Source organism: Aedes albopictus, chromosome 2 (assembly GCF_035046485.1).
Source record: "Aedes albopictus strain Foshan chromosome 2, AalbF5, whole genome shotgun sequence".
Lineage (NCBI taxonomy): Eukaryota > Metazoa > Arthropoda > Insecta > Diptera > Culicidae > Aedes > Aedes albopictus.
The window spans coordinates 381,324,138-381,340,488 of record NC_085137.1 but is presented as its reverse complement, the minus strand read 5'-3'; the positions used below and the strand labels follow the sequence as shown (position 1 = coordinate 381,340,488).

General features: G+C 42.0%; 2 protein-coding genes across 2 annotated transcripts; both read left to right on the top strand.

Moving 5' to 3' along the window:
• The first annotated feature begins 5,501 nt into the window (after positions 1-5,501).
• On the top strand, positions 5,502-7,938 carry LOC134286802 (mucin-17-like). Its single transcript, XM_062848476.1, has 3 exons — positions 5,502-5,903; positions 5,966-6,047; positions 6,108-7,938. The coding sequence occupies exon 3, from the start codon at positions 6,211-6,213 to the stop codon at positions 7,936-7,938; it is 1,728 nt and encodes a 575-aa protein (XP_062704460.1). The 5' UTR covers positions 5,502-5,903; positions 5,966-6,047; positions 6,108-6,210.
• Positions 7,939-8,233: 295 nt separating this feature from the next.
• Positions 8,234-12,104, top strand: LOC134286801 (uncharacterized). The gene is made up of 2 exons (XM_062848475.1): positions 8,234-11,896; positions 11,967-12,104. The coding sequence occupies exons 1-2, from the start codon at positions 8,234-8,236 to the stop codon at positions 12,102-12,104; spliced, it is 3,801 nt and encodes a 1,266-aa protein (XP_062704459.1).
• The last annotated feature ends 4,247 nt before the right edge of the window (positions 12,105-16,351 follow it).

Here is a 16,351-nt window from a genome sequence, read left to right as displayed (position 1 = left end):
ATGTTTAAACGAATATCTGAGAATCTTTGTCAACGATCTTAAAGATAATTGGGATGAATGGTTATCTTTTTACTGCTTTAGTTATAATACTACTCCCAACTCGGAACACAATTACAGCCCTTTTGAAATAGTATTTGGAAAGCCCGTAAATACATTTGATCAGATAAATCTAGACCAAATCACTCCTATTTATAACCACGACTCATACGTAAATGAAATAAGATATAAACTACAGTTTATACACAATGAAATCCTAAGAAAAATCGAGAATGTCAAACTATCAAGAACAGAAGAAGCAAATAAAGATGTAACACCAACAAAATTGAGCATTGGAGATAAAGTGTATTTAAAATTGGAAAATAGAAGAAAATTAGATATTGTACAAGATGGTCCCTATATAATAATAGATCTAGACGAATCAAATGCTACTATAAAACATCAAACAACTGCTAATATTTTGAAAGTCCATCGAACAAGATTAATTAAGCAAAATCCTGAAAAATCAAGAATAACAGAATGCTAAAACGACCGCATAAAGCCTATAATTTGTCTCAAAATTTAGAATGGTTACACCATTCTTCCTAAGGAGGGAGGTGTCGTGGCACAGTTCTCCCACAAATCTCGTTTCAACATTTCTCGGACTTCATCATAAAACAATATAACTTTCCGTCATAAATTAAACACTTTCTCAGCGTGACACAAAAAACCCGAAACCTCCATCCAAATTCTTTGCCTACCAAAACATGCAGTCAGTAACGAAACCTTTTCCTTGTTTCCATAACCTTCTTAAAGTGCTTCCATATGCGCGCAATAAATTACACGCATATGCAAGACTCGAGTAGTTTACCAAACAACTCTAGCGCGTCGTTCTGCCATTCTTGTTTAACCTACCTACTTCCTATTTTCTGCTGTACTCAAAACTTAGTTCTTAAGTGTCAAGTAAAATAAAATTCATTCCTATTCGTAACTCCACACCGAGTAGTCGCGTTGTGAAGATATATCTCTGTATCCGAAGTCCGACATGCCTCAGGCACCTACCGTGTGAACAATCCAAACTTCATTAGGGATTGTTTCCTGTGGCTAAAGATCAAAGGTAAAGGCTTCCTGATAAATGAAGTGACCGTTACGAATAGGAACAATAACGGGTCATTTAAATATGACGTCCATCTTTGGGGGGAAGAGGCTGGTGTTGTCTGAAAAAGTGTGATATGACATGTATAAGGTATACTATGAAGCGTGACGCGGTGGCCCAGGGGAAGAGGGGGTTCTAAAAATCTAAAAAATGGTGGACGTCATATTTGAATCGTCCCTAACATTTACCGCCGGAAAATCCAAATGAAGGACTGTTCACAAATCACGTCTCATTGTAGACAGATGGAGAGTGCCTGCCGTAGTGCTACGGTTCATACAATTTTCTACTAATTTCTGTACAAAATCTGCTACATGGTGGAGAGGCAGGCCTGAAATTATCAGTACTGGTGTTACATAATATTTAAATGGTTCATAAGTCATGTATTCACGTTCAACATGCATTTACTGAAAGTGCGCAAAAATTAGGAACACAGTGCAAATAATGGTTCCAAACATTGCGCACCACTATTTACTAATTAAATTGTAAAATTTATTACGATCTGTGATTGATAATACTAGAATATCACCTTTTTTGTCAATTAACTGCAAAATTAATCATCGTTGCACAGTTTTATCGAGGAAAATGTTGATTTTTAGTAGAGTTACTTCTTGGCAACCGTGTTGAAGCGAGGTAAATTTTGACATTTTTGTGTATTTTTTGTTTATTATTCAACATAAACAAAGATTTTATGGCAATTAAATATTTGCCAAATAATGTTTATGTTTACACAATGCTAGTGCAATGATTAAAGTGGTGAATATGTTGACATTTAGTTATTTGTTTCGATATTTTACAAAAATGCGCAAAGTTTGGACCTGCGCAAAGTTAGGTGCGCACACGGTAGTATCTACCCGTGTACAACATTTCAAGTCAATTGGTTCAAGGACCTTTTGAAATGTTCGGCTTGATTTATTTATTATTATAAAAGATTAAATATTAATTACAATTATTTTACCTTACATTTAAGTGTTCCTATCAGTCCTTAACAAAGGCTCACACTTCCAACTGATGAACAGCTCACTCTACTAGCTACCTTTTCTACTGTCGTATAAGCTCCTACAGTGTTGCCAGTTTCACAAGAAAACCGCCCCAACACACATTTTAGAAGTCATTGTTTATTTTGTATTGAATCGCTACAATTAACATATTTTATTTTTTTCCCAAATCATTCTATCCTTGTTTAATAGTTTAAGGGAATAAAATTAGTTTCCTTCAAATTACACCGAAAATAAAATTTTCTGTAAAAAAAATTTAAAATAATAATATGTCAACAATAATCATAAAATCTCAAAATGTTTTCATCTCAAAAAATCCGTTCCCCAAATTGGCTTCCAGGAAAAATATAAAAGTGAGGGGATGTTCTAAAATAAAAATTAGAAAAATCAAAAACTGAAACTCACGAAATCGAGAATAAAAAAGAATTATCTTCCAAAACATGTTTAAATCGATTTTAGATGGCGAAACATGATATTTAGATCAAAATCAAAAATTTGGGTATTAGAGGGTTAAGTAAAATGATAATTCATTGACATCATATGCTGCAGTTGTCCAGCAGCTCAAATTTCGTTATTGTTTAATGAAAATAGAAACTGCATATTTTAGAAGTTGCTTAGAGATTCCTACTGAATATTCTGAATTGTTCCTTTTCGTAATTTCAGAAGAAATTGTACCAAATATTTCTGTACGAATTCCTTTGGAATCTCCTACGGGTTTTTTTTTCCTAGATCGTTCCAGGAACTCCTACAGAAGTTGAAAAAAGTCCTCAAGATGCTCCTCCCGGCGTTTCTCCAGTTTTTGCCCAGCTATTTTTCCAAGAGATTCTTGCAGGACATTCTCCAGAGGTTCCTCCGAATACTCATCTCGAAATTTATCCAGTGATTCCTTCAGAAATTTTGTTTTTTCAGCAATGGCTTTCTGAAGTTTTCGTTGGAGCTCTTCGAGAGGTTCTTTTCTGGAATTCTTTCAGATTCTCTCAGAATATCCTCTGAAAAGTTTCCAAAACATTTTCCTAATTCTTCCAGAATGTTTCCAAAAGATTCTCCTGGGGGTTTCTCAGAAATTGCTCAAATATTTTTCCAGGGATTACACCATAAACTTCTCTTGGGATCTCTCTTCAGGGATTCTTTCAGATTTGTTCCGGGGGACCCTTCTGGAACCCCTCCAGAGATGTCAGAAACCAGCTATGAAAATCGTTGCCAACTTATTGACCTAGAACCCTTACATGTAAGACGCAATACAGCAAGAGCCCTATTCATAGCGGACGATCTGCAAGGTCGTATTGACTGCCCGACTATTTTGGAACAAGTTAATTTGTACGCTGCTCCTAGAGCACTACTCAACAACCTCCTGCTTCACTTGCCACTTAGACGGTCAAACTATAGCATGTATGGAGCCGTAGTTGGCATCCAAAGAATCTTCAACCGAGTAGCCTCTTATTTTGACTTTAATACCCCTCGTCGCATTCTCCACCGAACTTTTTCAAGATATTTTAGCAGTTCCCGTTAGATGTGTTTAATTGCTGTGTATTTTTTTGTATTGAATTTTATGTACTCTTGACTTGTGTAATTCTACCTTTAAGTGTGACAAAGTTATTGTTAAAAATTAGAAACATTAGAAATAAGTCTAGGATTAGGTTAAACATCATTGGGGATGTTGTTTGCCTGTTAATGTGATGTGTCCATAAATAAATAAACCACTTTTGGAGTCAGGCCCGTGCATGAAATGCACAGAAAAGATGACAAGGGAGGGGGTTTCCTTATTTTGGCAAAGGGCGGAGGGGCGCCTAGTGTATGGATAATCGATAATGGGAGAGGTTTTACCCCCAAAACCCCTCCCTTGTGCACGGGCTTGTCTGGAGTAATTTATTGGCGTTTCTCCAGGAATATCTCTAGGAACTCTTTGTGGAATTACTGCAGAGCATACTTCAAATTTCCATTCCTTAAGAGATGCCTTCGAAGAAATCAACTCCCTTAGAAATATATATTAATGATTCTTTCAAATAATCTTCTAGATTTGTTTCAAATTTCTGCTGGATTTCTTCCAAAAATTCTTCTAGCAACTCAGCCATGCCATAGAAAAACGATATAGTGCAACTGCGATTGTCGTGAAACTTGGTGGGTTCGTAGTTCTTCGAAAATAATTAGACCCGTATTTTTTATTTCGTCATTAGAATGACCAATTTTCAGATAAGGAAACTAAATTTTTTCAAAAAATCATTACTATTGAATCAATTGACCGATTTTTGACTACTTTTTTTTGTTGGAAAGCTACTAAAATATAGTTTTCAGGAAAATACGATGAAATGGCCAAATTGCGTTTTTGTATAAGAAATATGCAAATCATGTACTGATTTATCGACCATATTCTATAATTAACTTGATGATTTTGTGGCTATATTGGTCTCTTTCTACTCATAAGTATAAGGGAGTAGAGATCAAAGTGGATAATGAAATGATAGATATGATAGAATTCGCTAGGTAGCGAACAAGTGTGAAAATTTTTATAGAAGATGAAATTAGGCAAGTAGGCCATGTATTGAACGAATACATCGAATGCGTGAAACTTCTGCCGTGCGACCTGTGCTTTTAAACAGATCGGCTTGGTTGGTAGTTCATACCAAGCCAGTCTTGGTAAGGTGGTATGAACTACCAACCAAGCCGATCTGTTTAAAAGCACAGGTCGCACGGCAGAAGTTTCACGCATTCGATGTATTCGTTCAATACATGGCCTACTTGCCTAATTTCACCTTCTATAAAAATTTTCACACTTGTTCGCTACCTAGCGAATTCTATCATATCTACCATTTCATTATCCACTTTGATCTCTACTCCCTTATACTTATGAGTAGAAAGAGACCGATATAGCCACAAAATCATCAAGTGAAATATGCAAATATATTAGTTTTTCACTTTTTCATAGTCTCGGAACCAAAGAGGTACCCTAATTAAATATTTTTATCAAAAAGCTCAGGAGATTTGGCGTAACATATCAAAAAATCAGAGATGTATGTTTTTTAAGTTTTTTGGGATATAATTTTTTGAAAAATGGCCAAATTTTCTCATACAAAACATTTTTTTTTTAATTTGATTATATTTTGAATCCTTATACATGTATGGATACCAAAAAACAGGAATCACTCAAAAAGCAATACAAGTCATAGTTTTACGTGAATTTACAATTTTAGGCAATTTTAGAGCTGTATTCAGCTCTGTATTCAAAAGATCATATCTCAAAAACTAAAAAACATACATTTTTGATTTTTGACACCAAATTTGCTGAATTTTTTGATAAAAATATAATCCAGGGTACCCTTCTGGTCCCTAAACCTTCAAAACGTAAAAAAAAACTAATATATTAGCATATTTGTTGCCGACTCTGGCAGCACGGAAATTTCGAATACTGAATCGACCTTCGATACCCCCCGATCGGACTCTATGCGTACAAACTGACAGCGACAAGGCGTAAGACCCGAAGCGTAACGAATGTCAGGATGACGGATAGAATAGGTAGATGTGATGTGAACTTGCAAGTCATGTGTGAAGCAGTAGTCGTTTGATCCAAATTTATTACTTTGAATTAAAGTTGAATTCGTAGATTATATTTAGTTAATTTAACGAGATTGCTCAGTTTGTTGCACTGTAAGTTGTTTGTAGTCTGTTAAATACAGAAAAATCCCAAATTACCCTAGTATTGTTCCCGTACAGGTTACCGCGATCTGATTGTTTCGGATATTGCTAGGATTGTGTCTGCGTGTGATCTCTAAATTTCCTTTGTAAGTTTATGAGCATTTATTGGGGTCCAAAATTAAGAATAATGAATTATTACCCTATATAGGCATACATTTAGTCCTGTGGACGATAAATTGGATTATTACTTCTAAGATTGTTGGGATAGAGCTAACTGAGGATACCACTTTGTAAGTAATTATGCATTTCTTATACTCAGGCCATTTTTACATAATAAATCTTACTCCCAGCTTAAGAACTCGGCACCACAACATCAACCGTGCGATTCTAATAGAAGGTCCGAAATTCTTCCCAACAAAGCTTAAGAAAGTGCTTCGAATAGTGAAGGTAAGGATGCCTGAAACGGATCGGTTCGACTGCAAGCTCTGCCAGAGGTCGAATAACGTGGACGACATGGTCTTCTGCGCAGTGTGCCAAGAATGGTATCACTACCAATGCGTGGGAGTGACGTCAGCGATAGCCAACGAAAGCTGGATGTGCGCACGGTGTGCGGCTTTGCCGTCATCGACTCGGATCGGCGAGTTGTCTGGAAGTGATCTTGTATTCCCAGCTACTAACGTCAACGTTTCCTCCACTATGACTACCGATCCACCGTTAGCCGTAGCACCGAACTCCTCAGTGGTAACGATCGCAACCAACTCAGGGTTTACGCTAGCTGGAACAGCCGCATTTTCAACGGCATCGTCGACTGTGCCTCCTGGATTGGTGCCACCCGCTGTGGCTGGGCCCTCCGGTCGGGTTCCGGCAATGATGATTTCAACTACTACGACTAATTACGGCCAACCTTTGCTGACAGAGCAGGCAAGAGCGAGTCTGCAATGGGTGCAGGAACATCGAGCATTCCTCGAGCAGCAGTTGGAAGAGAGCCACAAGAAGGAACTGGAGAGGAAGAAGGCAATGCTCAGTCAACTAGCGAATAATGCCCTGCAAGGTGTCATCAGTGGGGCGGCATCGAACAGCTTCAATGAACAGTCCGCCGCGGTCGGGGTCGGCAATGTCGGAGGCTGGCTGGGACGGATGATCGACGAGATGGACAATCTGTCAATCACACCAGTGAGCACGGGGCCACAGGTGACAACACCGGTCACACCCGTATTCAACAACAGCTCCACACCAACGACGGCGGGTTCTGCAAATCAGTATGTATTCGATCCTTCTTTCTCATCCCTGATGTTTGGGGTCCCTAGTAGCATGTCGAGAGTTTCCACAGGCCCGGTTTCTGCAGGTCAGTGTTCTACAACGCCATCTATTCCTTTGTACGGATACTCGCCACCTGGGGGGGATCACCCTCGACAAATCAGTGCGTTTCCTATTAGCACTCAGGTTTCCTCGATGGATTTGAGGAATGCGAACATGACAAACGTGGTAACGGCCTGTCCGACGATTCCAACAGTATCGATTCCGCAACCATCGGTTTATGGGGGGTTTTCAGTGAACGCAAGTGCACCTAGATTGAACCAAAATCCCATCGTATCGCAAGCTCCCGTGGGTGGGTATTATCCAGCGAGTTCAGCTCTTCCGTCAAGCTTCCCGGGCCCGGTGGGTCCAACGCAGCAACAACTGTTGGCGAGGCAAGTCATGCCGAGAGATCTTCCGCCGTTTCGAGGGGATCCTGAGGATTGGCCGCTGTTTTTCAGTGCGTACACCAATTCGACGGCCGCCTGTGGGTATTCCAATGTGGAAAATTTAGCTCGGCTACAACGTGCGCTACAGGGCAAGGCGTTCGAGGCGGTGAAGAGCCGCTTACTCCTTCCGGCGTGTGTCCCTCATGTCATGTCCACATTGTACATGCTGTACGGTAGACCGGAGCTAATAATCCAGACATTGCTGGACAAAGTTCGTGAGACTCCAGCACCAAGAGCTGACAGGTTGGAAACGTTAATCACTTTCGGCATGGCGGTTCAAAACCTGTGCGACCACATCGAGGCAACTGGGCAAATGGCACACATGTGTAACCCAGTTTTACTGCGAGAATTGGTGGACAAAATTCCCGCGCAGCTACGTTTGAACTGGGCACTCTACAAACAGCAGCTAGCAACGGCCGATCTACGTACACGCTAAGAAAATGTTACTCTAAAATGAGTAAGATTCACACAAAACTGAGCTAAACTGGAACAGCTCAAAAAATGAGTAAATTGCATTTCCAGCGATAGCGCAGGCCCAAGTGCAAAAATCCAACTGGTTTAAGCCGTATAATATTCTTCGCATCATCAAGAATATTATACGGCTTAAACTGATGAGATTTTCGCACTTGGGCCAGCGCTATCGCTGGAAAAAAAATTTACTCAATTTTGAGTTGTCCCACTTTAGCTCGGAAATGAGTGAATTTTTCTGACCGTGTACGTTTGCTGGGTTCATGTCCATGCTAGTGGCAGCCGCCTCGGACGTCACAGTTACTACGGATTCCAAGCAACCTCGATCAGGACGAGGAGAGCGTGGTAGAGACAAGAATTTCCTCAACGCTCACGCGGCCAGTGAACCAACCACAAAGCAACATTGTCAAGAAGAGGAACCGAGGAAGTCGGAGGTCAAAGAGGTGCTGTGCCTGGCGTGCGACGGTCGTAATCACAAGGTGAAAGATTGTGCAACATTCAAAAGGTGGGATGTGAACAGCCGCTGGAAGACCATTCAAGATCATTCCCTTTGTCGTACGTGTCTAGGGAAACACGGACGGCGTCCTTGCAAGATACAAACTGTTTGCGGTGTAGAAGGTTGTCAGCAGCGGCACCATCAGCTGCTACACTCCAGCGCTCAGAAGCAACGTCCATCGGGCAAGGAAGGTCAGAACACGACAAAGCAGAGCGATAATTCTGGCGGAGGGCTGAATGCACACCGTGCCACTAAGAAGTCTACACTGTTTCGGATCGTTCCCGTTAAGCTGTCGTGGAAAGGGAAGTCGGTACAAACTTATGCGTTTTTGGACGATGGATCGGACATGACTCTGGTCGAACAATCGATTGCAGAACGATTAGGCATTGATGACGGCGAACCAATTCCCCTTTGCCTAACTTGGACAAGCAACGTGACTCGACAGGAACCGAAGTCCCAACGTATTCGTCTGGAGATATCCGGAGAAGGCAAGAACGAACTATTTTCGCTGCATGATGCAAGAACGGTGTCTAGCCTCAATCTTCCGAAACAAACGCTGAACTATGGAGATTTGGCCCGGAAATACACGTACCTTCGGGGTCTCCCGGTCACCAGCTATGAGGCAGCCGTGCCTGGCATCTTGATCGGTTCAAACAACGCCAGCTTGACTGCAACGCTGAGTTTGCGCGAGGGTCAACTAGACGACCCCCTTGCCAGCAAGACTCGGCTCGGCTGGTCGGTCTATGGTTACTTTGCTGAAGGAGAGAAGGCAACCAACTTCACGCTGCACGTGTGCGAGTGCCGACAAGAATACCAGGTGGATCAAGATCTCCACAATCTCGTCCAGCAGCATTTCTCTATCGAAAGCGTCGGTGTTTCGGCCGACAAGGGGCCAGAATCAGAGGAGGACAAGCGTGCTCGACGGATTCTAGAGGAGACAACAAAACGCGTTTCAAATAGGTTTGAGACTGGTCTTTTGTGGCGTTATGACCATGTGGAGTTTCCGAACAGTTTTCCCATGGCAATGAGGCGTCTGGAATGTTTCGAGCGAAGGATGAAGAAGGACCCGGAGTTGCAGTTAAGTGTACAGCGACAGATCGGCGAGTATTTGGAGAACAACTATATCCATGAAGTGACGCAGCAGGAAAGTAGATCTACTGACCCTCGCAAGGTGTGGTATTTGCCTTTAGGCGCCGTGAGAAATCCGAAGAAGCCGGGCAAAATAAGGCTCGTTTGGGATGCTGCGGCGAAAGTAGGTGGCGTTTCTTTCAACTCCATGCTCCTTAAGGGTCCAGACTTGCTGATACCTCTTGCTTCGGTGCTCTGCAGATTTCGCGAACGGCCGGTAGCTGTTTGCGGGGATCTAAAGCAAATGTTCCACCAGTTCCGAATTCGCCAAGAAGATGTACACAGCCAACGGTTCCTCTACAGGGAACATCCAACGAAACCTGTCAAGACCTTTGTGATGGATGTCGGTACGTTTGGGGCTACTTGCTCTCCCTGTCAGGCCCAATACATTAAAAATCTTAATGCGAAAGAACACGAAGGAGAATTCCCGGAGGCAGCAAAAGCGATCGAAGAGAAGCACTATGTCGACGATTACCTCGACAGCTTCGACACAGAAGAGGAAGCGGTCAAGGTTGCACTTGAAGTGAAGGAAGTACACGCTCGTGGAGGTTTCTGTATCCGGAATTGGCACTCTAACTCGGACACCCTCTTGAAACGGGTCGGGGAACCCAAGGGAGTACAGCCGAAAGTCATCAGCATCGATTCGGAGTGCGAAGTGGAACGAGTTTTGGGCCTTTTATGGCTGCCAGAAGAAGATGTGATTGCGTTTGCCAACAACCAGGAGCTGGACGGTATTGTACCAACGAAACGGAATATCTTGCGCTGTGTTATGAGCCTGTTTGACTCGCAGGGCATCCTGTCACACATCACGATCCAGGGACGAATGATCATCCAGGACACCTGGCGCACCCAAAAACAATGGGATGATGAGGTCGAGGAAACTATCCGTATGCGCTGGGTCCGATGGACAAAACTGTTCGAGGAGGTCGGCCAGATGAGACTTCACAGACCCTACTTTCCTGGTTTTTCTGCTGCTGAGGTCGGTTCGGTAGAGCTGCACGTTTTCACGGATGCAAGCGAGGAGGCATATGCATGCGCAGCCTACTTTCGGGCCACGATAATGGGAAAAGTGCATGTTACGCTGGTGATGGCCAAGGCGAAAGTTGCTCCATTGAAATCGCTATCGGTGCCACGTCTGGAGTTGATGGGCGCTCTGCTGGGAGCAAGGCTAGCCAAAGCGGTAAAGGAATACCATACGTTACCGATCAGTCGACGGCTTATGTGGACGGATTCGAAAACAGCTTTAGCCTGGGTCCAATCACAACATCGTCGCTACCGACAATTTGTGGCGTTCCGTGTGGGAGAAATCCTAAACAAGACCGACGCTGCGGAATGGAGATACGTTCCCACACAGTTAAATCCAACCGACGATGCCACCAAGTGGGGTAAGAGACCCAGCGCAGATGTTACATCACGTTGGTTCCGCGGACCCGACTTTCTGTACCAGCCGGAAATAGAATGGCCGGAGCAAAAGTCAACACAGTCGTTGGAAACGACGGAAGAATTGCGGCCCTGCATGGTGCACCGAGAGAATCCAGTTGACGATGTCTACCAGATCAGCAACTTCTCAAAGTGGGAACGGCTGTTAAGAGCAGCTGCATACGTACATCGCTACATCGCAAACTGTTACCGCAAAAGTAAGAAGCAGAAGTTGGTCACGGGGTACTTGCTCCAAGAAGAGTTGCAGCAAGCAGAGAACAGCCTGTGGCGCTCAGTGCAGGCATCAACGTATCCGGATGAAGTAGCTGTGCTGAAACAAGCAAATAAGAACCCGAAGAGGCATATCGAAAAGAGTAGTCCAGTCTACAAGCTGTCGCCGTTCTTGGACGAGAATGGCGTGATGCGAGTGGACAGTCGTATAGGTGCAGTTCCATACGTCACGTACGACTTCAAGTTTCCGGTGATTCTACCACGCCACCACCATCTCACCGAGTTGATCATCGACTGGTATCACCGCCGGTACCTACACGCCAATCACGCGACAGTACTCAATGAAGCTCGTCAGCGGTTCCATATCTCGAATCTCCGCACGGTAATACGGCAGGTTATTAAGAAGTGCCAGAACTGCAAGATTACCAAAGCAGTTCCAGTAACTCCTAGAATGGCTCCCCTTCCGGAGTCACGTTTAGCGGCCATGGCGCGGCCGTTCTCCTACGTCGGGCTCGACTACTTCGGGCCGATCCAGGTCCGGATTGGACGCAGCTGTGTAAAACGGTGGGTGGCATTATTTACGTGCCTAACCGTGAGAGCCGTACACCTGGAAGTCGTTCATTCACTCTCCACGGAGTCATGCAAGATGGCGGTTCGTCGATTTGTAGCGCGTCGTGGGTCACCAATCGAAATCCACTCAGATAATGGTACAAACTTTCAAGGGGCTAGTCGAGAGTTGCGAGATCAGATTAAAGCGATCGATCAACAACTGGCCGAAACGTTTACCAAATCGAACACAAAATGGAAATTTAACCCTCCGTCCGCACCACACTTTGGTGGCGTTTGGGAACGACTTGTGAGGTCTGTGAAGGTGGCACTTGGCTCATTGTGCAGCAATCGGAATCCTGACGATGAGACCCTACTGACGGTTATATCGGAAGCAGAATCTATAGTTAACTCTAGACCGCTAACTTCCATTCCTCTGGAGAGCGCCAACCAAGAAGCCCTGACTCCAAACCACTTTATCTTGCTAAGCTCTAGTGGAGTCGTCCAACCACCTACTAAGTTGGCCGAGCCAGCAAAGGCCACTCGCACGAACTGGAGCTTGGCCAGACAGCTCGTGGATCACTTCTGGCGGCGATGGATTACCGAATATCTTCCGACGATTGTCATCAGAAGTAAGGGTTCATTCAAATATTACGTAACGCTAAGGGGGGAGGGAGGGGGTCTAGCGCTGTGTTACGCTTCATACAAAATTTCGAAATCTCTCATACAAAATTTGATACGTGAGGGAGGGAGGGGGTTTAAAATTGCCAAATTTTGCGTTACGTAATATTTGAATGAACCCTAAATGGTTCAGTGAAGCAGATAGTCTCAAGGTGAACGATCTTGTCCTAATCGTTGATGAAGGTCTACGCAACGGATGGATGAGAGGTCGGGTAACAGCGGCAATTCCCGGAACTGATGGGCGAATTCGTCAAGCCATGGTCCAGACAGCTGGGGGGTTGTTTCGGCGCCCGGTGACCAAGTTGGCAGTGCTCCAGGTGCAAGACGATAGTAACGCAGAGGTAACAGAGAGGTCACAGGTGCGTTACGGGTCGGGGGATGTTGCCGACTCTGGCAGCACGGAAATTTCGAATACTGAATCGACCTTCGATACCCCCCGATCGGACTCTATGCGTACAAACTGACAGCGACAAGGCGTAAGACCCGAAGCGTAACGAATGTCAGGATGACGGATAGAATAGGTAGATGTGATGTGAACTTGCAAGTCATGTGTGAAGCAGTAGTCGTTTGATCCAAATTTATTACTTTGAATTAAAGTTGAATTCGTAGATTATATTTAGTTAATTTAACGAGATTGCTCAGTTTGTTGCACTGTAAGTTGTTTGTAGTCTGTTAAATACAGAAAAATCCCAAATTACCCTAGTATTGTTCCCGTACAGGTTACCGCGATCTGATTGTTTCGGATATTGCTAGGATTGTGTCTGCGTGTGATCTCTAAATTTCCTTTGTAAGTTTATGAGCATTTATTGGGGTCCAAAATTAAGAATAATGAATTATTACCCTATATAGGCATACATTTAGTCCTGTGGACGATAAATTGGATTATTACTTCTAAGATTGTTGGGATAGAGCTAACTGAGGATACCACTTTGTAAGTAATTATGCATTTCTTATACTCAGGCCATTTTTACATAATAAATCTTACTCCCAGCTTAAGAACTCGGCACCACAACATCAACCGTGCGATTCTAATAGAAGGTCCAAAATTCTTCCCAACAATATTTTTTGTACAAAAATACAATTTGGCCTGTCCATCGCATTTTTCCTAAAAACTAAAATTCAATAGCTTTCAAACCAAAAAAAAAGTTTAAAATCGGATAACTAATTCAAAAGTTATGATTTTTTGAAAAATAAAATAGTTTTTAAAAACCACCTTCTCTAAAATTGGTCACCCTATAGACGAAATAAAAAAAATACGGGTCTATTTTTTTCGAAGAACTACGAACCCACTTGGAACCCACCAAGTTTCACAGCAATCGGAGTTGCACTATATCGTTTTTCTATGGAATGGCTTAATTATTAAAAAAAAAATGTTCATAAATTTTTATCCACTTATACCTAATGCAGAAATTTTGCAAGAATTTTTTTTAAATCTTCTCCCAGAAATATTTCCAGAAGTTTTTCCCGGTTTGCTCCATAACATCCTCCAAGAATCCCTTCAGAATTGTAATAAGGTATTTATCAGAGAATTCCTCCAATACCTTTGTCTGCAGTTTCTGCTCGGATTCCTTAAGGAAATTATTTCAAGGATTCCTCCAGAAAATTTTCCGAGTTTCTTCAGAAATTCCTCAAGAATGTTCTGTAGAAAACTCTTCAGGGTTTTTTTTTTCAGAAACTCCTCCTAGAACTTTCCTTTAAATTTTTCTTAATGTTTCTCATAAAATTCTTCTATGAATTCCTCCTGAGCTATCTCAAGGGATTTCCCTAGAAACTTCTCCAAAAAAATACTCAACTCTCCTAAGATATAACGATAGACGCACCAATGGCGTAGTACACGGCGTAGTGGCGGTCTGAGTCATATTGACCCCAACATCCTGCTGGAGTTAAGAAATTGCTCCAGAGAATTTCGTTCAGGAATTCTTTCAGGAAATTTTCGAAAAAAAAATCTTGGAACCTCCAGAACTATTTTAAAGAATAACTTTAGAAATTCCTTCGGTAAATCCTTGAAACATTTCTCCAACATTTGTAATTACGTGAAGTACTTCTGTGAAATCCGCGAAGGAATATTTCTGACGGGACCGCAGGAGCAGTATTACAAATAAAACCTTCTGAGAATATGTTCAGTACCCCCTGACATTTTACCAATTTCTGAAAAAGATCTAGATGAATTTCTGATAAAAACAAATCAATGGAAGAACTTCTGATGAAATCACGTACTGACATTCATGAAAAAAAAAATTAAACTACTGAAGGAGTCTCTGGAAATATTTCTCAAAAATTTCCTAAAGAAGTTTCCGAAAGAATCCGTGGAAAAACTTTTGAAAGAATTCTTGAAGAAATATTTTAATAAATTCTTTAGAAATCTCTAAAGATATTGTTTAAACAAACCCCTGGAGGAATATTTAAAATAGCCTCAAGAAAATTCCCAAAGAAATCCTAGAAAGTAGTCCTGAAAAAAAATCGTGAGTAGTACCTTAAAAAGTAGCTAATAAAACCCTTGGTGGAATTGATTCAGGAATTTGGTAAGAAATATTTAGAGGAATTCTTGGAGAAATTGCTTATTCAAATTCATGGATTTTCTGAACTAAAATTCGTAGAAAGTCGTATTTTTTTACGGAAATCCTAGAAGAATTCTTTATTAATTTATTTATTAATTTCTAGAGAAACACTTGAATTCCTTTAAAGTAATAGGAAAATCTCAAGACAAATTTTCAAAGGAATTATTCTAGTTGTTTCTAGAGGAGACTAGTTACTAGTTACCCGTCGTCGGATAGGCGATTTCAGCATTTATTCTTCTCGAAGTTCCAACGAGAATATCGTTAGCAGTTCCTCCAGAAATACCTTTACGAGATTCAAGGAAAATTTCTCTAGGAATTTCACAGGAAATACTGGCAGGAGTTCCACTGAGAATTCCTGTGGGAGTTCCATCGGGAAATCCTCTAGGAGCACCACCGCGAAAATACCTCCAGCAACACCATGAATTCCTTTAGGAGTTCCACATAGAAATCCTTTTGCGCTTCACCGATAATGTCTCTAGGAGTTCCACCAATTATTCCACCAGATGCTTTTCTGGAAATTCAGACAGGAACTCTGCCGACAATTTCTGAGAAGATTCTACCGGGGTTTCCTCTATCGTACGGAATATTCCACCAGGAGCTCCTTTAGGTGTTCCAAAGAGAATTACTCTGGGAGCTCCACCAATTATTTATATAGATTGAATTTTCGCAGGAGCTCCTCAAGAAATTCCCCGATGAGTTCAAATGAAATTTCCTATATCAGATTAATCAATAATTCAGTAACAAATTTTGAAAACGACGTATAATCAATGCTACACCATTGATTATACGTCGTTTTCAAAATTTGTTACTGAATTCCTCTAGAAGCTCCATTGGGAACTTCTCAAGAAATTTCACAAGGAATTCTTCCAGTAGTCTCATCAGCAATTCCTTCCGGAACTTCCCCGCAAATTCTCGCAGCAGTTCAATCGAGAATTTTCCAAGAAATTCCACCGGGCATAGCTCTATGTGTACGTTTAGGATTATCGCTAGTAATTCCTCTATGGAATCCAACGAGAAATTCTAAAAGAGTTCCAATGGGCATTCAAGGAGTTGTGACCGAAACTGCAGCAAAATATACAACAGAAATTCCTAGACAATTCCTATATGTAGGCTGCATGAGTACCACTGCAAGTTCCACCGGAAATCCTTTCGAAAGTTCCACCGGAAATTCTTCTACCGAAAAATTCCATTGGAAGTTCCACCGGGCATGCCTCTAGGAGTTCGTCAGCAAAATCCTCTAGCATTTCTTCCGAAAATTTTCCTAAGAGTTTCATGAGGACTCCTCATTGAGGAGGTCTCCTAGGAATTCTACTTTGTTTTCT